The sequence below is a fragment of the Pelecanus crispus genome, chromosome 14 (genome assembly GCF_030463565.1).
Source record: "Pelecanus crispus isolate bPelCri1 chromosome 14, bPelCri1.pri, whole genome shotgun sequence".
NCBI classification, from domain to species: Eukaryota; Metazoa; Chordata; class Aves; order Pelecaniformes; family Pelecanidae; genus Pelecanus; species Pelecanus crispus.
The window spans coordinates 18,210,872-18,231,980 of NC_134656.1; the positions used below are offsets into that span (position 1 = coordinate 18,210,872).

At 55.2% G+C, this 21,109-nt stretch overlaps 2 protein-coding genes across 3 annotated transcripts in view; both read left to right on the forward strand.

Moving 5' to 3' along the window:
* The window catches only part of NDRG3 (NDRG family member 3), a 31,364-nt gene extending 20,276 nt beyond the window's left edge, over positions 1-11,088 (forward strand). For both annotated transcript variants that reach the window (XM_009483692.2, XM_009483693.2), the window contains 9 exons: positions 1,300-1,386; positions 1,942-1,998; positions 3,195-3,298; positions 3,697-3,762; positions 5,413-5,464; positions 6,893-6,940; positions 7,621-7,656; positions 7,749-7,800; positions 10,216-11,088. In XM_009483692.2, coding sequence (XP_009481967.1) covers positions 1,300-1,386; positions 1,942-1,998; positions 3,195-3,298; positions 3,697-3,762; positions 5,413-5,464; positions 6,893-6,940; positions 7,621-7,656; positions 7,749-7,800; positions 10,216-10,394 — 681 coding nt within the window. In that variant the 3' untranslated portion in view covers positions 10,395-11,088. The remainder of the gene's footprint in view (positions 1-1,299; positions 1,387-1,941; positions 1,999-3,194; positions 3,299-3,696; positions 3,763-5,412; positions 5,465-6,892; positions 6,941-7,620; positions 7,657-7,748; positions 7,801-10,215) is intronic.
* Positions 11,089-16,984: 5,896 nt separating this feature from the next.
* Positions 16,985-19,309, forward strand: SLA2 (Src like adaptor 2). The gene is made up of 7 exons (XM_075721401.1): positions 16,985-17,072; positions 17,179-17,272; positions 17,433-17,519; positions 17,806-17,909; positions 18,618-18,767; positions 18,929-19,055; positions 19,156-19,309. Exons 1-7 carry the CDS (start codon positions 16,985-16,987, stop codon positions 19,307-19,309), a joined length of 804 nt encoding a protein of 267 aa, XP_075577516.1.
* Positions 19,310-21,109: the final 1,800 nt, after the last annotated feature.

Here is a 21,109-nt window from a genome sequence, read left to right on the forward strand (position 1 = left end):
TTTTCACTGGAAGGAAGTAGATTTTGCACTCCACCCTTTGACAAGAGAATGCCAGCTTTATCTTGGTACTTCTACATTTCTCTCTAGCGGAGTGTTTATAAGCATGTGAAATCAGTGGACATAGTTTAGCAGCCCAGGAATTTGCCTGAGTCTTTCAGAGACAGCGTTAAAAAAATAATACAGAAATCTGACATTCTCAGGATGTTTGCTTCCAGTTGTTGAGTGCAGAGAGTTGCTGATGATTTAGGCCACTAACTGCTTCTTAAGGCCACTTCACCATGCAGCTGCCCCTCCTACAAAAAGTTCTCTGCTTCCTATTTCATCCAGTCAGGGTTGAGCCTGGGGCAGTGTGAGGCACTGGTGTTTGCTCTGTTCCTTGCCTTTTGTATCTTGTGTAGTTTTCAGTCTTGGCAATAAGCCTTTGGCCCCAGCTCAGGGAAGTGCCAGAAAGCACTTGCCATGCTACCTGGATTGCAGGCAGTTTCCTGCTGAGGATAGAGTTGTTTCCTTCTGCTTAACCAGTGCTAATCTATACAGCGGAGCAGAAGAGCTGCTGTAAAATTTCAGGTGTGGAGTGAGCCTAGAACTTGAAGTTCTCTGGTTCTGTTAGATTGCTGGGTTTGTGTTTGCAAGCAGTTCTCAACGTATTTTGTAGCCATGCTCCCCACACACACACTCCTGCCAGGCTGGAGCAGGGGAAGGGGTGTCTGCGGGCTGGGGGGGCAGGGGGGTGCTCTCTGGTGGGACGGGTGCCCCTGCAGCTGGGGCTTCCCCGGCCTCTGCTCAGACTGCAGGTGCTTGCGGGACCTCAGCACAAACTCCTGTGCCATTTGCCAAATCTTGCCATTTTGCCACATCTCCACTGGGAGACTGCCTCTTCCTTGAGGAGTGGAAGGGAGGTGCTCTCCGGGCACAGGAGTTTGTCCAGGTCCTTCCTGGAGGTGCCAGATCGGAGCAGAGGGAGTCACTGCTCACAGCCCTGCAATACACGGGAGCCTGAGCAGGACCTACGGGATGCACGAGTCGCCAGAAGACGCTGCTGAGGCCTGCTCAGGCTGCAGGCGCTGCGTGAGCAGTCGGTCCCTCAGTGCCAGCAACTGAGCCGAGTAAGGTCTGGGAGCCAGCTTTGGGCCAGGCTCTGAAAAGGCTGCTGGATGCCCGGCACAGAAGGAGCTCCCTACTTAGTCTTCATTTTACTCTGTCTTCCTTTTGCAAGAAGCTTTCCAGCTGCTGCACCTGCCGTCGACCAAGGTGTGGGCTGGAATCATCCTTCTGAGTGTGCCTGTGCTCTCCCCACAGCTCAGCCACCCTGACCTGGTGGAGGGACTCGTTCTTATTAATGTTGATCCATGTGCAAAGGGCTGGATTGACTGGGCGGCATCCAAGGTGAGATTCTCCTTCCCCTGCACATCTCCTCTTCACAGTGCTTAATGAACAGTGTGTAGAGTAAGAAGAAAAAGGACAAATTCATCGGTTTATGGCAAAAACTGTACAATCTCATTTCTGTCCCTGCTGCGTTCTCAGTCTGGGTGCAGTATGGCCTCCACCGTAGGGGCAGGGGTGGGTGTGATCATATGTGAATAAGAAATCCTGGTAGACTGCTTGGAGATGAGTGGCTGTTGAGCACTCAGCTTTCCTCTGGTTTAGTACTCGTGCTTGCAGGCCTCATTTGGCTGAGGTTGAATGGATCTTTTAATTATTCTGTTATTCTGGCCACTTGCAGTTATTCAGCCTTCCAAGTTTCTGGACAGCTGTGTGTTGTGTGTGCACAGACTTCTTTGGAGTCTTGCACGCCCATACCAAGCTTCAGGCATTTGTTTCTTGTATCACTTGAATGGTTTCTTTGTTATTTTCTTTACTCTGAGGAGCTGCTTTGAAATTTGTAATGAAACTACATTTTCCGGTTACTCTCCCTCCTCTTCATTCATGGTCACTCTTCAGTTTTCAGGCTGGACAACCAACATAGTGGATATTGTCTTGGCGCATCATTTTGGCCATGTAAGTACCCAGCAGGTGTTAATGTTGCCCTGCAACTGTATGTGGAGCTGTAACTTCTGTAGGTACCTGCTCTGAAATAGCTCTGGTCCATCAAATAAGGGTTGCCACATATAGTACCATCTTCTCTGCGTGGCAAACTGGCATCAGGGCTTTGCACACTGCGATGACCATGCACGTCCTCATGCTTGCCCTGTCTCCAGACTCCAGACATGTTCAGGAAGTAGTGTCCCACACAGTAGTGCTAGAACGCCTATCTTTGTGGTGCCCAGGCAACTGTTTGCAGAAACAAGTGGCAGCTGGTTCTCTGTAGCCAGCATGGAAGCATTTGGGCTGTGGGTGGAGCACAGATCAGCTGGGAGTTGACAGTGGGATATTGTATGTGTCCAGATGTTGAATTGCTGCACTCTGCTCTTTGTCTTCCCCTTTAGTTTCAGCAGAGGCAAACCAGCCCCTCCTGAAAGCTTTGGATATAGCAATGCCTTCTGTCTGGGATTTGCTGGCTCCCAACCAGCAAGCTTACTGGGCAGCTGAAGGGGTCTGTGCCTCATGCACACGATATATGGCATACAGCAGATCAGTCCCTGACCTGAAGCCCTCCTGCAACAACACGTCAGCATGGGAAGGAGTTGCATAGCTTCCTCCTGCTTAGAGCACGTGCTGTTCTCACCCTGCTTTCAAGCCCCTTCATTACATGTAGTGCTTCCTTGCATTCCCTTTTCTCTCTGTCTCTCTCTAGCTCTCGTTGGAATGCAGTTTCTTCGTAGAACTGGGTGTTGGGATTAAATTCTCCTTTGGTCCCAGTCTTGGGGCTTACCTATAAAGCTTTGCTTCTTTAAGCATAAGCAGAAGACCTTCCTAAAACAGAGTGATTTGTGTCTGTATAAGTGTTACTGTGGCTCGGGAGCTGACTTATCCCATCTCAGGATACCTTTGTACTCCTGCAGCAGCACGTGCACTGCCATTTGTAAAAGTGTAGTCACATTACCAAAGTGTGGCACTTAACAGTCATGTCACAGAAACACTTAATGTAGCCCAGGTACTAATGCAGTCTGGAGTCGCTGCCCTCTGGGTTATTGTTCACAGGGGAACGATGTGTATGGAGGCAGTCTAATGCTTCAGTATTTTTATGAGTATCGTTTCTTTACTCGTGAAAAAGATGATGTTCCCCGTCTTTCAATTCTTCTGCTTTTGTACAGGAGGAACTGCAGGCAAATCTAGATTTGATCCAAACGTACAGGCTTCATATCGCACAGGACATTAACCAAGATAACCTTCAGCTGTTCCTCACCTCATACAACAGGTACAGGACACCTTTCTGCCTGCTAGGTTGCTCCCGTAGCTTCCATGCTCAGTAGATTTGCTGCCATATGTATTATTCTGTTGGATATTATGTCATATGAACCTTTGTCCTAAGCCTAGTCTTCAGCCATTATCCTGAGCCAAGCTCAGCCTCACGCCTGGGTGACCCTTCCACACCGCAATAGATCAGCTCTCTAGGTACACAGCAAGCTTGCCATGACAGCGTGGATCCTGTTTTCTGGCAGTTACTGCTGGGGCTCCTGCTCATGGCATGACACAAGGAGTGATAACCTGTTGCCTGGGTGCTGGAGCCAGCACTCTGGTTGGATTTTGTATGCTCCCACAATAACCAGTTTCCTCTGCTGATTTGATGGAGAATTGTTCTGTTTTGTCTTTCAGTCGTAGAGACCTGGAAATTGAGAGACCAGTTCTTGGCATCAATGAAAATACTGCAAAAACACTCAAGTAAGTTGCTCCGAATCGGTCTGTATCAGTTATTTACTGTGCAGTCCCTCCAGCAGAAAAGCTGTTGCTGCTTCTCAGCAAGAACCCCACAAGGCCACGTGCTGGGAAGACTGTTCGGACTGTCCCAGGCTTTGGTGCGGTGCTGTCAGCTAGAGTGGGGTGGAGGGGTGCCTGGAAGCCCTTTCATTAAGAACACAGATTCTCCAGAAGGCAGGGTCAGAGGAATTAAGTGTATTCACCCAGCAGTCACTGTACTTGCTGAGCTGTTAGTTTGGTTGTTTTGCATGAAAAATTAGGGAGGCAGGTTTTTGTTTGTTGCCACTGACTGCCTTCCTCCACCTTGCCAGAAAAAGTTACCTGCACAATTCTCCCAGAGATGGCAGTGAGTTCTGAATGCAGAGAATGCAGCGGTGTTTTCCCACCTTGGCAGTGACTTTCATCTGGGAGGGGATAGTCTGTGCAGGGTACAGCTGAGAAGGGACAGACACTGGAGGACTAGTGATAATCAGCACAAAGGAAGTATAAGTAAATTTTCAGATTCCAAGCAAGAAAGCAAAAGGGGCAGATTATCTCCAATGTGTAGAGCACATGAAGACTGCGAATTGCAGTGCTGAGGCAGGATGCCTGGGCTGGGCTACAGACTGCTGCCCAGGCTCTGCTCTTCGCTCCTTGGAAATTGTATGGACTTCTGCTCCTGCCAGCTCCAGCAATGTTTTAGCCATGCACAGCCAAACCCTCTAGATCCTGGCTAATGTAAAAGAGGTGGATTTCCCTGCCTGGTCTCCCGGCAGAGGTAGTCGGGCTGCTCTCTGTCATGCAGGCAGCTGTAAGTCACAGAGCACTGTCTGCCCATTCAAGTGACTCACAGGGATCTGCAGACACTTAAAATGTGGAAACATGGATCTCTGTGCCAGTAGACTTGCATGTAGATCCTCTGTCTCCTCAGAGGTGGTACTCCACTGGCTCTGAGGTCTCTGGCTCACATCCTCTCTAGTGTAATTTTTGTCATCTAGTCAACACACAGAAGTGGGACCTCTAGCCACCCCTTTCTTACCTTGATCTGTAAATTAGTAGTTTAAATTCGAGCCACTTGGCCAGTGACCTCCTGTGTATGTTTTACACATTGAATGTTATTTATTCTTCTAGAATTACAATACATACAAAAATGGTTACGAAGGCACAGATTTTCCCTCAGAGGCTTTGATATTGTGACATTTTTCAATGTATTCCCTGACATCTTCTGTGTTTCTTTCTAAAATCCAAACCAAAATACAGTGCTGAGCAGTAGCCAGCCTCAGAAGCATTAAACTCTGTTGGATGTGGTTATTCTTAAATTCCCAACAGACATTCATTTCAGAGAGCATGCTCGCTTTTGCAGCCCGGCAGGGTGTTTCTCCCAGCCCTAGGCACATCTTTTAACATGTGTGCAACAGTAGTGGTAGTAGGTGTGCATGGAGCGGACGGTATAGGTGCATGTGCAAGCCCTGGAGGATGTTCTGGTGCAATGAAAGGCCATGATGTGGTGGCAGGTAGGGATTTTGCTGAGCGTTGTCAACTTTTCATGAAGCTGTTGGTTCACAGAGCTCAACCTTCTCAGAAATCCCTTAGATGCACTGCAAGTAACATCTCTCTGTTCTGGGTTTTGACCAGGTGCCCTGCCTTGCTAGTGGTTGGTGACAACTCACCTGCCGTGGAAGCAGTGGTACGTATACGCAAACTTTTTCCTCTCATGACATTAGCCCCACAAATCACTTAGCAAACCTACCTCACCCAGCAGTGCTTTCACCTTGCTCAGAACTAGTCACAGAAAGTGGCTCTTTGTCCCAGGCTCTTTTCTAGTCCCCCAGCTATTGAGACCTCTCAGCCACTAGCGGGAGAGCCGAGGCTTGGGAGGCTTAATGGCCCTGCAGGGCAGCTCTCAGGCGAGGATGGCAGGATCTGAGTGAGCGTCCTTGTGCCCAAGCATCTTGCTCAACAAGTGATGCAGAGGACCCCTTTCAGGAACTTGTGTCTTACCCCGAGCTCTGCCAGGCTGATGCCTGGAGTCCAGTTCAAGTCATGAATTACTGTTCTCTTGCTGTTGTACTGAGGCTGCCTGGGGTTTAAAAATAAGCAGTGTGACTCCAATTTCTGTGGTGGAGAGTCACATAGAGCTCTGCAAAAGCACTGCACCATAGGGAAGGCAACACTTAGAAGCATCTCCTTCCTGTTGTTCTCTGCAGACGCCTATAACCCACTTCCCTCCCAGCACAGTTATAAAACGGGGCATGGCGCAGTGCAGCATGGTTGTGGTGGATGTTGCTCCTCCCCTTCAGCCAGTGATTGTGGGGAGACCAGGGGTTTGTGAACAAAAGAAAGCATCTTAAGAAACCGTGGAAGAGTGTAGGAGTCTCCTAAAGCAGTAGCTTGGACCTAGGAGCTGTGCATGGAGAACTGCTCCAGGGCTTGTTCTGGTCATGGCCTGTTGCCTTTTCATCAGCCTGTTTGGTCTGGAAGTCTGAGACATTCTCCAAGTTTTGACTTCGATAGGATAATATTCCTGAGGATTCTTATTGCTTCCCAGACACAGCTGGGGGACAGGATAGGGTCTGGTGAATCTTGGCTTGTCTATCTGGTTGCCCAGGTTCCCAGCTCATAATAATCTCTCCTGCTGGGGTTGCTTTTCCTATAGGGCCTCCACCTATTCCCTTTTTTGCAGCAGCCTTACAGAGAAGAGGTGGCTGTGGCCTCCTTGTCTGGCCAGGGGATTGAGTGATCTCCCTCTGTGCTGCACTGCACAGAAGTCTCCTTTCCTCCCAGTCTTGCTGTCAGAGCCCAGAAGGTGCTCCAGGGTTTCATCGTGCATCGCCAAAACCAGGGGATGATTTCCCTTGAAGTCGCAGCCCCATCTCTCAGAACAGTGATGTTCTGTCACCACAAGGTCCCCTTGGATGGGAACACCTGCCTTTCCTCTCTGCATCTTTCATTCATGCTTCCTACGTGCTCTCTCTTGCTCAGTCCTTCTTGGCCCCAGAGACGCGCCCATTGCTGAAGACAGCCACTGCCTCTGGTGCAGCTGCCCCGCATTTTACATCTGACTCTTCAAGTTTTGTATGTGATACCATGTCCCTCTTTCCTCCTTTTATTTTAGGTTGAATGCAATTCACGTCTCGACCCAACCAAAACTACCCTTCTGAAGGTGAGTGCCACTCCAGAATCATTCCAGCCTGCACAAAGACATTATTTTTGCTGAGGCCAGCTCCACTTCAGTTTTTGCGTTCCATACATTTAGCTTTAAGAACTTTGTGGACAGTCATTCAGGGCTGTGTTCTCTCCTGCGTGGAGCCAGACTTGGGAGAGAAGAGTTTGTTAGGAGGTCCCTGAATCCCTGCTTTATGGCCACTTCTCTGTTCTCTTCAGCCGGCAGGGAAGACCTGCTGAGAGTCAGCAGAGCTGCCCGCCTCCACCCTGCTCTCTGCCATCACTTTTCCTAGCTTTCTACCAGTCCTTCCCGTCCCCACCTATGGCTCCGCCATGTGCCAGAGAGCTGCAGTATAGAAGGGTAAAGCGACAGGTTTGGGAAGAGTGGCAGGAGGAGCCAGAATGGTGGAGGGTTACTCCTGGGCTTCTCGAGCGTGGCCTGAGATCGCTTGGTAATGCAGCCTCCAGGCTGCTGGGTTCCTTCAGCAGCAGACTCCCAGAAGACATACCAGCAGGCCTCGCTTCAGCTTTCGGGACAAGATGGTAGAAGCGTGCCTCGTGTAGCGGTGCGGCCGGGTGCCGGCAGCCCCGGCGGGGTGGGCAGTGCTGGCACGGCTCTGGGGTTGTCCCCCTGGGGTGGGAAGGACGGTTCAACCTCCCTTTTGTTTCCTGTTGCAGATGGCTGACTGCGGGGGCCTGCCCCAGGTGGTTCAGGTGAGAAACACCTCTCAACTGTCCCGTGGCATTTGGGTCGCACAGAGCCCCTTGCTCTGCTTGCACTAACGCCGCACTCTCTGTTTCCACAGCCTGGCAAGCTGACTGAAGCCTTCAAGTACTTTGTGCAGGGCATGGGCTACAGTAAGTGGCAAACAAAATTTTCTGTTTTGGAGTGGGGTTGTTGTGAAGGGAACTCAGCCCTTCTGGTCCATCTGAGCCCATTGGCATCTGTGTCCCCACCCATGAGTTAGTGTGGTTGCCAGGAGATCTATCCACACTGGAAAATCAACTAGTGTGCTAACGAGCCTTAGCAAACCAATGTTGTTCCCTGACGTGTGTTCAATCTGCACTGCAGCTGGAGTGGTGACGCCTTTTTGGTTGCTGGTGTTGGTAAAACCTTGTAAGTCTGTGTTTGTGCCAGTCCAGAAAAGCGTGCTCCCAAGAACGGTAACTCTTCCGTGCATACCCTCTCCGGGGGGGAAGGAGTGAGCAGTACAGCCTCGCGGTTGTGATGGGTACATGAGAGCGCTTTCCTTTCTCCTCAGACATACCTGTTTCTTTCAGACTTTCACCAGGGGTAAGCGATATCTCAGAATGAAACCCTCTAATGGCAGAACAGAGAGCTGGGTGACTTCCGAGACACCTGGGGAGCCCAGAGGGAGCTGGGCTTTGATCAAGTGCATGCCCTGCCCTGTGGTTTCCTCCCTGTGCTCGGAGGCAGAAGACATTGTGTCCTGAGTGTCAGGCTGGCAGCTGTTCAGCTCCCTTGCCCTCAGTACTCCAGAGACTGGGGGACTTCAGGAGAAGGGCTTCTCGGTGCACTAAAGCAACTCTGTCTCCATTGTAGGCACCTTGGCACAGCTCTGTCTTGCCTGCCAGGGGCCAGGGCTAGGAGTTCCCTTTGTGGATGATGAACCTTCAAAAGCTGGAATTATGGGGTTGGTTCACGTGGCTGGTTAAACACCAGCATGGCCACCGTGGCAGCTGTGACACTCTCAGTGGTCTCCACATGGCCAGAAGTTCTGTGCCAACTCATGGGCGTCAGGGCTCAGAGGAGGCTGTCCTTTTCCTTAGAGCTGTGTGTAGTTGACATGAACACAGTAGGAGCATCGTGTTCTCCAAGGCTGGCCAGAAGGGCCTGGTGCTGCAGAGGGTGCCATGTGAGAAGGTTCCCTCAGCCTCACCGGCTGAGAGCATTTCAGTGTTCACATCTCTTGTGTTCCTGGTGTTAGTAAAGTCAGCAAGTGCTGTCATCAGAGCAAGGACGTCAGCACTTTGGGGGTCAAAACTCTTACAAATAGGATGTGCAGCACTGGGGAAGGACAGGGGGTAGTTTTCTACTTCCGGAATTAGTAGCTAGTCCCAGAATGGTTTTCCCAACTTTGGTGGGCAAGACTGTGTTGGCACTGCTGAGCTTGGCCAGCAAGGCCTCCTCTCTCGGGGAGAATAAGAGAGAAGCAAATCATCAGCTTGCCATTTCTAGAAGTGCACAAGCCAGTTCCTCAACAACTATTCTTGTGCCTTCCGCACATTGGCTAAAACAGTTGGACCTGCTTGTACTGACACTGCAGGTGGAAGGTAGTGCCTTGCAGGAGGCTTGTGGCAGAAACCTGCTGCTGTCAACTCAAGGAAAGACGTGAATTTCTGTTCCATATCTGGAGTTACAGAGTATAGCCAGTTTCCCCGCCATAGGAGAAGGACATCTGTTGAGCAGTTGTGGTGTGTACAGTGGGGAGGCAGGGTCACCAGGTACGTTGCAATTTCCAGCTAAAGGCATTGAAGAAATCTGGCCCTGATGGATTTTTGAGTCAGCTCGGCATCTCCCTGAGATGCTGATTAGCAGCTGTTTTCACAAATACTGGGAGCTTTCAGCACAGTGTGTGAACTGGGAGTGGAAGGCAAAGTAGCTGGGGATCCCAGGAGCAGTGCAGCTGCTACGCACACACCGCAACTAATTGGCTCTTTCCTGTATTCATCCCTTTCCTTGTCTCGTGTTGTTTCCAGTCCCTTATGTGCAGCTCAGCCACCTAAGCACTGAGTCAGGTACCTTCAACTGTGCGTCTGCCTCGGCCCCAGTCTGTGTACTGAGTTGAATGATTCCTCGGGTGCATTGCTCTGTCTCGGCATGTCCTGCTGGCCTTCTGCGAGCTAGGCTGATCCATTGTACAACGTGTATGCTATGGTTTTTCACCTTTCATTTGTATTTTGTTGATTGTTGCATGACGTCAGCTCTGTGGTTTTCTAGAGTGACGAGACTGACTTTCAAAAGGTCATCTGTACAACAGCTGCCCTGGTTTGCACAGACACTCACCGTGACTGCACTTGCAAATGATCAGTTACACTCCTGGCATTTGCTCACCTTGGACCTTTTGAAATTGGGCCTTAAACATCTTGCTTTAGACGTGCAAAGACTTAATTTTGGCAGTGAAGAGTGAGTTTTCTTCCTGAGGGTATAGCTCTTTTTCTGCTTACCCGGTGACACATATCTGAGTGACTGTGATACCTGCTCTAGGAACTTCCTCCTTTTCTAAGTCCCACGCTTGCTCTTTCTTGCAGTGCCAGCAGCTAGTATGACCAGGCTGATGCGCTCCCGTACTCACTCCTCCTCTAGCGTGGGCTCTGGGGAGAGCGTCCGCAGCCGGTCTCATACCAGCAACCATGGTGAAGGAAGTGCTGGAACCCCAGAAGGAATTGACCTCCAGGATGCACCTCAAACCATGGAAGTATCCTGTTAGGCAGGAGCCCCTCTTCTGGATTCAGACAACTCCACTCGCCCCCACTGAACCCACTGAGAATCTAGCATTTCATCCAACATGGCATTAACTGTTCTAACTTGTGCATGCCCATCTGCGCTGCCACCTCCTTGGTAGTCTGTACTTGGCATTACTTTGGTCCTTTCTGTATGCCCTTGGCATCAGAGCCTCTTTAAAACTCGTTAACATTCCGCGGTCTTAGTAAGTCACGTTACTGTACATGCTGATATCATCTCCTGTCTGTACTGTATATCAATCCAGATGACAGCCATTGTCTCCCCTGTTCATTTAAATATAATTTCTGTGGCTTTGTGAGGTTTAGAATTGCTTTCTAGTTGTGCTTCTGCTAAAGGACCCTTGTGGTGCAGTTGGTATTGGCATCTGTGGGACATGGGAAAGCAAGACCATGGTGATGTGAAGCTCCAGGCACTGGCGCAGGCGATGCTCTTTGGCAGAGCTGTGCCTGGAGTGCAGAACCCACCAGAAGGTCTTTGTGTTCCCAGGACTCTTGGCATGCCAGGCAGCCGTGGGGAAAACAAATGGTTAGAAATACTGTCTTGGTCTCATCTCTGTATGTGTGTTAAGAAGGAGCAGAGTGATTTCTTACCTGAGCTTCCTGAAAGGGCAAAGCAATTAACTAGTAAACTTACACTACCCAAGGTGCACTATTAACCGAGTACAAGGGATTAAACTACAGCAGCCCTGGCTTCCAGCCCACCTCTGCTGACCCTCCGCCTCTCCTGCAGTTAACACCTAGTCACTGTTCTACCCTGGCACAGCTGAATCTTTAACATCAAGTAGGTTGTGAAACAGGCAGCAGCGCCCCTTGCCAGGTGGAGATCCAGAAATCTCCCACACTGCCAGCTCTACTTGCCACTGCTGCCAGCCCCAGGCAGGGTGTCTGCACAGGGTATTAACTGAGGCTCGGGAAGTACCAGTGAATGTAAATGACTGCCAGCAGGCACGTGTTTGTGTGAGTCAGGTCAGAAGTGTGAGCAGTGAATGCCTCTGTGCAGGTACTATGTACTGTCTTTGTGGAATTCACAATTCTGCTGCCTTTTTACATCTGGCCGGGTCACAGAGGGCGGGAGACAAATGCCTGCTGCGTGCCAGGGTCTAGCTGTTAATGGGAGAAAAGGGATGATGGTCAGGCTACTACAGGTCTCGACAGATGAGCAAAACATCCTTTCTTAACTGTTGAGCAGCCCTGACTCACTGGGAGCCAGCTCCTCCGAGGGTCACGCTCATGTTCTGCTCCATTTCAGACAGGGAATGGGACTGGGAGGCTCTGCCTGAGGGGGACTTTGTACCAGTTATTAAATAAAGCTATAACTGAGTTTCATTGTTACCCGGTGTGCTCTTGTTTTTTCTCTTGGCATGACCCGACACCCCTGCCAGTTTTGTCAGCTTTGGTGTCCCCTCCCGTGAGAGGCAAGCCCTTTCCCATGGAAGGGGTAGCACTGGCTGCCTCTTGCGAGAGGCGTCCTTGCCGCCGCGCGGGAGCAGCATGGTCGGGTGCCGCTGGGTGCGCTGGAAGAGGCTGTCCAAAGGCGCTGGAGAGCTGGCTGCTGCGAAAATGCAAAAACAAACTTCCAGCTTTGAGAGAGTGGAGACTAAATGACAGGTTTGCTGCGAAACAGGCACGCTGCCAAGAATTGCCTCCGAAAGGCAAGCGCTAGGAGCTGCCTTCTCTGGTGAGCAGCACTCTGCACCAGCGTGTTTTACGGGTATAACACAAAGTTAACCTGTAAACCCTGTGACAAGGCAGTTGTCGTGGCACGAAAAGGCAGAGGGCAGTTCGGAAAGCAGCGTGAGGTCTGTTCGCACGTCTGCCCCTGCGCCACAGCCAGGTGCGGTGGAGCAATGCGCGGCAGCCGGTCGTTTAACACAACCGTTTCTTCACCTTCTGCTTTTCAGATCCAGCTTTTGCTCTGAAGTTTCAGATGTCTGTCATCTTACTTTCACAGAAAGCTCGCTGGGACTGAAGAGGGGTTAAACTGTTGGCCGCAGATTAGTCCCGGTCTTGCTGTCACGGCCATGGGGTGGATTCCTGCAGCCTCGTGCTTTGGGGAGGTCTGTGCAGGAGAGGTCAGGAAGCGAGGCAAAGCGTTTTCATGAATCGCAAACTGAATGAAAGGTGAGAAATGGGAAAAATTGGCCAGTTTGTATTAATGAGCGAGTAGTGAAGTGACAAAAGTGATTACATGAACAAAATTGTAAGTTTGAGTCTATAGAAGACGGGAGACTATCAGAGAGAGCAGGCTACCAGATACCACGTGAAGTTCATTGCTGCTAAATGCAAGTGCTGGATGCAAAGCAACCTACGCAAGAGAAGAGCTGAGGTACGTGCGGCACTGTGATTTATTGCCAGCTAATTACACTGAGAAACGAGTCTTCCTCGAGTTCCCTTATGAAAATACAGCAGCAGACCAAAAGAAAGGCAAACACTATTAAAATGACAATTAAATGAGTTAGAGGAAATTGCACCAACCCCTGCTGTGGCGTTAGCTCACCGAGTACTGTTTATGATGATGGGGAGCAGGAGAGCTCGGAGCTGCAGGCTGCCTGTGGACAAGGAGCCCAGGAGAGAAAATAGATGAGATTTTAGCAATTTAGAAGGGGGGCGATTAATAAGAGAGTTTTGTTGCCATGGTGGTTCACAGGCATAAGCAAGGCAAGATTTGTAGTGAGGGTTGTCATCTATTTTATTATCCCAAGGATAACTGGAAAAAGGAAAAACCAGTGCTTTTCCTGGTAAAAATACAAAAATCAAAGCTAAATACCAGTTGAGAAATGAGTTTAATAAAGGACAGAATGTTTCTTTGGGTGGCAAGAGCCACCAAAGAAGCCACCAAGAGCAGTGCCAACCAAATCCAGGAGCAGCTCTTGAGCTTGGGACAGGCTTCCCGGGGCTGGGATCCCAAACCACAGCAGCGCTGGTCCTGCTGCACACCCGCCAGCTGCCGGGACGTGGTTGTGCATTTCCACACCTTGAGGGGCACCACTGAGGTTAGAGTCGGTCCCGGTGAAATACCGGAGTGTTTTCTTTCTTCTGGCTGGAGCTGGCATGCCCGGGGAGGGCAGGCGGATGGAGCTGGCGCTTTCCCGCTCGCCCACACCCTTGGGACTGAACTCCCAGCTGCTCAGAACCATGCGACAGGCTCATTCAGAGGCGCCCCCAGCCCAGGCTCCCAAATCTTTGTATCAGTAAAAGCGTGCATCCTTCCCTTCAGCAGCACGGGGTGAGTCTCGCTGAGCTCAGCTCTGCTGAAGGTTTCTCTGTGTTGCTGGTGGAAAAACACTTCTCACAGCCACGGGCTGAGGTTTCTGCCAGGCGGCTGCTCGGCTGCGGTGCGTCTTGCGCTGGAAGGGGCCGTGCACTACCCAGAAAACCGCGGTCCCTGCGAGACAGACCATTAAGACATTGGGGTGCTGGATGTGTGTTCAGAGTAGGGCAACAAAGCTGGTGAAGGGTCTGGAGCACAGGGCTGGTGGGGAGCGGCTGAGGGAGCTGGGGGTGTTCAGCCTGGAGAAGAGGAGGCTGAGGGGAGACCTCATCGCTCTCTACAACTGCCTGACAGGAGGGGGCAGTGAGGGGGTGTTGGTCTCTTCTCCCAAGTAGTTAGGGATAGGACGAGAGGAAATGGGCTCAAGCTGCGCCAGGGGAGGTTTAGGTTGGAAATTAGGAAAAATTTCTTTATGGAAAGGGTGGTCAAGAATTGGAACAGGCTGCCCAGAGAGGTGGGGGAGTCCCCATCCCTGGAGGGGTTCAAAAAACGGGCAGAGGTGGCACCTGGGGACATGGTTCAGTCTGGTCTACCCTTGATTGGTTTAGTGGTGGACTTGGTAGTGTAGGTTAATGGTTGGACTGGATGATCTTAAAGGTCTTTTCCAACCTAAACGATGCCATGATTCTATGATTCTATTCTATGAGAAGGCAGCTTCGCTCTGCTGGCCCCAGCCCCGTGGCCCCGGCTGCGGCCGCGGGCAGCCCGCGCTGGAGCATGCTGCGCGCTCACAGCTGGGCACGCTCCTTGGTGACAGGCGATGGACACAAAGGCTTCATGGCAGTGCCAGATGATGCTGTGAGGAGTAACAGCCAGAAATTTTGGTTTGGGATGCTCAGAACTGATATTGGGATTTTTCCCTTGGTTTTAAGCCAGGAGGGTGGTGCAGCTGTGGGATGAGGGGTGGGGAGCCATCTCCATCCGTGGAAGTTTTCAAGATGGAGTGGCTGGTGTCAGTCGTGCATTGAGGAGGAAGCAGGACTGGGGATCTCGGGCTCCTTCCCCACAAAACCGCCGTTATTTGATCTTAACTCCCGAAGCAACCTGCAGGGATGGTTGCTGTGGCTTGCTTGGGTGCAGCCTTGCCCCTCTCCGTTGGATCCGAGGTGGTAAGCTGGCACATTACTGCTGCTCCTGCCTGCTTGTGGCATGGGGCTGCCTGGCAAGGGGGCGTGGGAGTAACCCATGATTACACTGTGCCAGCCCTGTGTGCCACGTTCCCACCCATGCGTTAAGGTAAAGCCCCTCTGCACAGCCCCACTGTGCAGGTTGGGGAGGGGGGTGACCGGGGACCCCATTTTATTCACCAGCATTAATCCAGGAAGGTGCTGGGCAGCACAGAGCTGGGCTTGGGGGGCTGAGCCACATTTGGGACAGGTCATGGCACAGCAAGCTGTCCCTCACAACCCCGGGGGCCCCCACAGGGCTTCACCACCACTTCCAGGAGCAAGTGAATCTTCTCGCAGACATAATCAAGCCCTTGCAAGCCAGCCGTGTCCGAGCTCAGAGCAGGCTCCGGGAGGCCTACGCGGGTGGCTGCATTCGTAAAAGCCCGTGTCGGTGTGCATTTCACACTCTCGTGGTTTACGATTGACCAGAAACTTGTCAAGGGCATAGCGTAAATAGCAGCAGGATGTTCAGCCACAGCAGCGCAGCCGGGGCAGGAGGCCACCGAGCAGCCTGCCCCGCGGCGGGGGCACGGCAGGAAGCGCGGGGGGCCGGTGCCGCACAGCTGGGCCCGGAGCACCGGCACGGCCGCAGCCTTTCCTCAAGGCGGGGGGATCAGGGGGTCCTGGCCCGGGGGTGGGGGGGTCTGGCTGAGCCAAGCGGCGTGTACTTTGAAAAGTGAAATATCCACACGCAGTCTGGGCAACGGTCAGAGGATGGCCCACGCCGGGGCGGCAGCTGCTGGCACTTGGCTGGGTGGAAGCCGGTGCTGGCTGGGGATTGGGATGAGGACGGGGTGCAGGGCTAGGACTGAGGAGGGGGCAGATGGAGCTGGTGCTGCTCCCACACAGCCCAGCCAGGCACGGGGCTCGGTGCAGAGCAGCGGTGTGCTGGGGAGGCACCCGCGCCCGGCCGTGCAGCATCCCACCCACCGCGCCACAGCCAGCACCGCACGCCAGCCCGAGGGCAGCGGGTGGCCCTGCAGCTGCCGGGAGCAGCGCGGAGGCAGCGCCCTGGGACCCCCGGTGTGGTTTGTCCTGGCTGCGGACAGCACTCATCCAGCTTCAACCGCTGCATACTGGAGTGGGCTCTGCTCCTGCTCCCACCTAGCGCCCATCCCTCTCCAAATCCCAGGCGATGCCAACAGTGCCTTGGGTGCCCTCAGGGATTTTCTTAGACCTTGTGCCCCGCACTGAGGTCCCCCAAGGGGCACAGCTGAGTGAAAAGAGAAAAACCCCACGCTGGTGCGCGCGCACGTCACAGGAAACAGCGGCAGCCCACAGCCCCAGCCCCTCGCACGCCTCGGCGGCAGCACTGCCAGGAGCAGCGCTGGCTCCGGCACCCCAAAACATCCAGCCATAGCGCAGAGGGACGAGGGCGAGCCAAGTGGGTCCTGCGAGGGCAGGGGTTTCCCTGCACGAGGGAAGCCCACGGCAGCAGCGGGACCCCCTCCCCCGCAACCTGCGTGCCCTGGGGACCCCTGCGCTGGAGCAGCACCCCGCGGGGAAGAGCCCGGTCTATGCCTGCCCAGCCCTGACGGCTCCCGCACAATGGTGAGCGCAGCGAGAGGCTGGTAAGTGGGGTTTGCCCTCCTCCCCACCCCACGGAGAGCAGCCCTGGGTCTGGTGGGGACGCTCAGCACAGAGCGGGGACATTGGGACAGGGCCCCCTGCACGCCGGGGGGACACTGGGCTGGGGCAGGACGGCAGCACCCAGAGGCAGCACGGCCCGTCGCGGGGACGTGGATGGGGAGGCCCCATGGCTGCCCTGGCTTGGCCATGAGTCCCCAGACACCGTCCGGGTGGGGCGGGGAAGTCGGTTCCTTGAAGGGCTCCCCAGGGAGCTGCCCGCCGGGCGCAGCCCCAGCCCAGCGCCCTGCCCTGGCTCTGCCTTTCTGCCGAACTGCCGCGCTGGCATCACCGCACAGCGATGCCCTGACCCGGGGGCACATGGTGGGTGACCGTGGCCCGCAGCCGTGCCGCAGGCTCATGGCTCCACAGGGGCCCAAGCCCCCTGCCCGGAGCCCAGGGTGCTGCTGGCGCCGGGCCTGAGCCGCTGCTTCCCTCACAGCCGGCAGCGGCTGAGGCGGGGGGCCAGGGGCGCGTGCTGAGCCGAGGGATGGGGAGCCTGCCCAGCCGGGAGAAGCCCCTCAATGTCCCACCAGCGGTTGCCGACACCATGCAGCCCCCGCTGCCCTCGCAGGCAGGTAAGCGCCCGGCAGCTGCCAGCGTCCCCTGGGGTGCAGGGTCCTCGCGCCCCAGCCGGGCTGGGTGGTGCCAGGGGAGCGCTGAGCCCCTTCACCTTCCCTGCAGCCCCCAGCAGCTTCCTGGCCCTCTGCGACTTCCCCTCCGGCACCGGGATGGACGCCGTCCTGAGGCTGGGGGAGCAGCTCCATGTCCTCTCCGAGTAAGTCCCTGCACCAAGCGGGCACGCCTGACCGGTGTGCAGCCCGTGGGGCCGTGACGGTGGCACCCATCCTGGGGGGGGGGGGGGGGGGGGGGGGGGTCCCCTCCCTGCACCCAGCACCCTCAGCCCCTCAGGATGGCTCGTTCCCCCCTCCCCACAGGGACGGGGAGTGGTGGCTGGTGGCATCTGCAGCGACTGGCAAGGAGTGCCACATCCCCAGCAGCTGCGTGGCCAAGGTCAGGCACAGGTAAATGCTGGGAAGGGTCTGTCCCAGGGTGGGCCCCTGACAACACGGCCCCACCACAGCCAGCCTGGCCAAACCCCGGCCACTGCGCCGGCACATCCTGCCCTGTTTCTCTCCATGGGCTGTGGAGCAGCACTGGGGTGTGGGGAGGCAGCACGGCGTGCCGGGGTGCCCGCTGCTGCACCCCGAGCTGTGCCCTCAGCCCTGGCCAGGGCAGGATGGGCCCTGGGGCGCTGGGCGTCCCTGCGCAGCCAGGAGAGGCTCTGCCCAGCACCCGCTGCCCGCGCAGGTGGCTGTACGAGGGCGTCAGCCGGCAGAAGGCGGAGGAGCTGCTGCTCCGGCCAGGCAACCACAGCGGGTCCTTCCTGATACGGGAGAGCCAGACCAGGAGAGGTGAGAGCCCTCAGGCCCCGTGTCCTGTACCCCCCCCCCCCCCAGCCATCCCTGCTGGGGTGCCAAGGGCGTGAGATCTCCATCGCTCGCAGGTGGCAACAGCCTGCCCTGTGCAGCGGTTTCCCAGTGCCACTGCTCCCCTCTTTGTGCTGAACCTCTGCCACGGGGCCTCAAAAAAACCACCTGCAGGCTTCCTGCAGCTTTTGGTTAGGCAAAGAAGTGAAAAGGCTCAGCCTCTGAAATGAAACAGGGCCCCCATGACAACGAGGTGCCAAGGGGATCCCGCGAGGAGCTCTTGCCAGGTGCCCCTGCACAGGTGGCTGATGCACTGGCATGGTGCTGCACGGTGCAGTGGCTGCCTGGGCATGTGGGGGGCTGTGGAGCCCATCCCTGCACAGCACCCAAAAGCAGCCACTCGGGCACAGAGCCACAGCACCCAATGCTGAGGGCGCAAGGGACATGGCAGGCAGCTGCCCAAGGTCATCCCATGTCCCAGCACTCCCACATCCCGCAGTTTGGAGGTGTTCATGGCATGGAGCTGGCACAGGGATGCTCGCAGCCACGCAGCCGCATGGGGAGAAGGGTGCTGCTGGCCACCCCTGTGGGGCGATAAAATCCCCAACGCGGGCGAGCGGAGGGCGGTGGGGCTGAGCAGGCTGGGCGCCCACGGCAGCCCGGCCCCATGGCCCTTGCCCCGTGCCCCAGCAGGCTGCTACTCGCTGTCGGTGCGCCGCAGCGAGCATGCCTCCTGGGACTCGGTGACACACTACCGCATCCACCGCCTGGAGAATGGCTGGCTCTACATCTCGCCCCGGCTCACCTTCCCCAGCCTGCATGACCTGGTGGACCACTACTCCGGTAAAGCCCCGCCAGCACCCCGGCACCCCGGATAGTGTGTGTGGGGCTGCCCTGCGCCCTGCGGGGAGGGAGGGGGGCGGCTGCTCCCCCGCCTGCCTGGGTGCCCCCAGGGTTGGGGTGCAGGTGGGGGCACCTGCTGACGCTGCCAACTCCCTGCCCAGAGTTCGGAGAGGGGCTGTGCTGCACCCTCAGGGAGCCCTGCTCCATAGAAGGGGTGAGGGTGGCCCCAGTCCCCACCGTGCCCACTGTTGTGAAGAAGCCATCACTCAACTGGGACAAGATCGACAGGTAGGGACAACCGGGGAAGGGCTGGGGCTCCCCTCGCCACCCCTGCCAGGCTCGGGGGTCTGGCTGTTGCCCGCTGACCGCCCCGTCTGCCCTCGTACAGCTCCTTCCTGTTGTCGGAGGCCACGTCCCCACCGGAGGAGGAGGACTCCCCCATCAGCCTGGGCCTGCGGGAAGCCATCAGCTCCTACCTCCTCCTGACAGAGACGGCCGCCCCCAAGCAGGGCCCTGTGGGGAAGAGGACCAAGAGCAGCTGAGGGCAGGCCCCCACTTCGCCACGGCCCCCGGGCGGGCGCCCGGCCCTTGCACAGCATTCACCTGGTTTCAGCCACGATCTCTTGTTGATGCCACGGGAGCTGGGCACCCTGGGGTCCTCAGCCTGGACACTGGACCAAGGTGGGGATGGGCAGGCACCGATGCTGGAGGAGGGGGCTGCCCAAGGGCCCATCCTCCCCAAAGCTTTGGGAAGTGATGTTTGAGCACCCCGAGCGTCACCCAGTGCCCATGGGAGGAGAAGGCAGAAGCTGTACGCAGAAGGAGCCCAAGCCTGGCCAGGTGGGGGAACAGCCTGACCCCATCAGACACCTCAAGTTCATGCACAGACTTTTTTGGGGTGGGGTGTCTGTGCAGGACCGGGCCTGTGAGCAGCAGCCACAGACCTTCATGCTCTCACCCACCCGTAACTCCCCCCTCTGCTTGCTGGGACCAGCAGAGCAGCAGCTGGGAGGAAACCAGCCTCTTACCGCACCCGAAGTAGCTGATTTTTAAACCTTTTAACACATGGATTGTACTGGGTTTAAGGTCCACAAAATAGGGTCCTGCTGGACGTGCAGCAATAACCATTTATAATACCTTAATTAAAGGGTGTCTTGTTCACAGTCGAGGGTTTGTGAATAAATCGTGAACTGCCAGCTGTAACCACAGGGCAGGTTTCCATCCCCTGCAGCCTGGCGGGGGTTTTCTCCTGCTGTGCCCCAGCCCTGCCGCCAGCTTTCCCCGACCGGGGGTGAGCCGACAGCCGTGGGGCAGGTCTGGTCCTTGGCCAGTTCACTTCTGGCAAATTAATGAGCCCTAGGGCTTTAAAAACATTTAACATTACAACAGCTGTCCTAAGAGCAATGGAGAAAGAAATGGGTCCATACCAGGACTAGATGATCCAAAAGCAGAATGCAAATTCCTAAGCTACACCTCTGGGCTATTGGGGGCCTTAAAAGCAGCAGAAATGCTGCAGAACCGCAACACGCCTGAGCCTTCGCTTTCAACAGCCCCTCATCAGCAAAGCGCGGACTGGGGAAAGCGCCTGAAGCTTCCTCTGCGGTGAGAAGCGGTGCAGAAGCAATTTCGCTGCTTGGCAACATCCCTTCCTTCCTTTCCTCTGCACCCAGAGGCTGGTGCAGCAGGACCCCCCTTTTCTGCAGGTTTCCTGCCTCTAACATGCTCGAATCTCCTCTTCATTTTCATGTCTGATGAGCTTGCTCTTGCAAACCCACCATCACTTTCTCATTTCCTTCCACGCAGCAGCCCAGAGCTTCACACACCTGCTCAGCCGGCAGCCTCGAGCCCAGGTGTCTTTTTGGCACAGGACACAGCTCAGCCTTTATCCCTCAGCCTTGACCTTGTCCTGCAGCCAGCTGAGCCTGCTGCTCTCACCCCTGCGGCCCCTGAGGCAGCTCAGAGGGTTTTGCTTCATTTATTTTTGCCATTAACCCACACTGTGTGAGCAAGGCCGGCTCTTGGGCCTCCTTCCACCTGCAACATGGATCCAGGTTGTTGGATGCTTTTACGCCACAGCGATGGTTCCACCTCAGGCTGGAGGCAGCCACAGTCAAGAAACTGCTTCTCTGATAGCTGTAGCCCGGGGACTGCTAGGAAAGGTTGGGAAGCCTATCTGAACCCTTCCCCAGTGCCAGCAGCCTCCGAGCCCTCCTCCTTCCCAGCCCCACAGCAGCTCTCCCCAGCCCCAAAAGCTCCTTTTCCTGGGCACACTTCACTCGTGCTGGGAAACATCTTCACAGCCCCCGGAACAGGGGGGTGCTGGCAGTGGCAGCTGCTGCTGG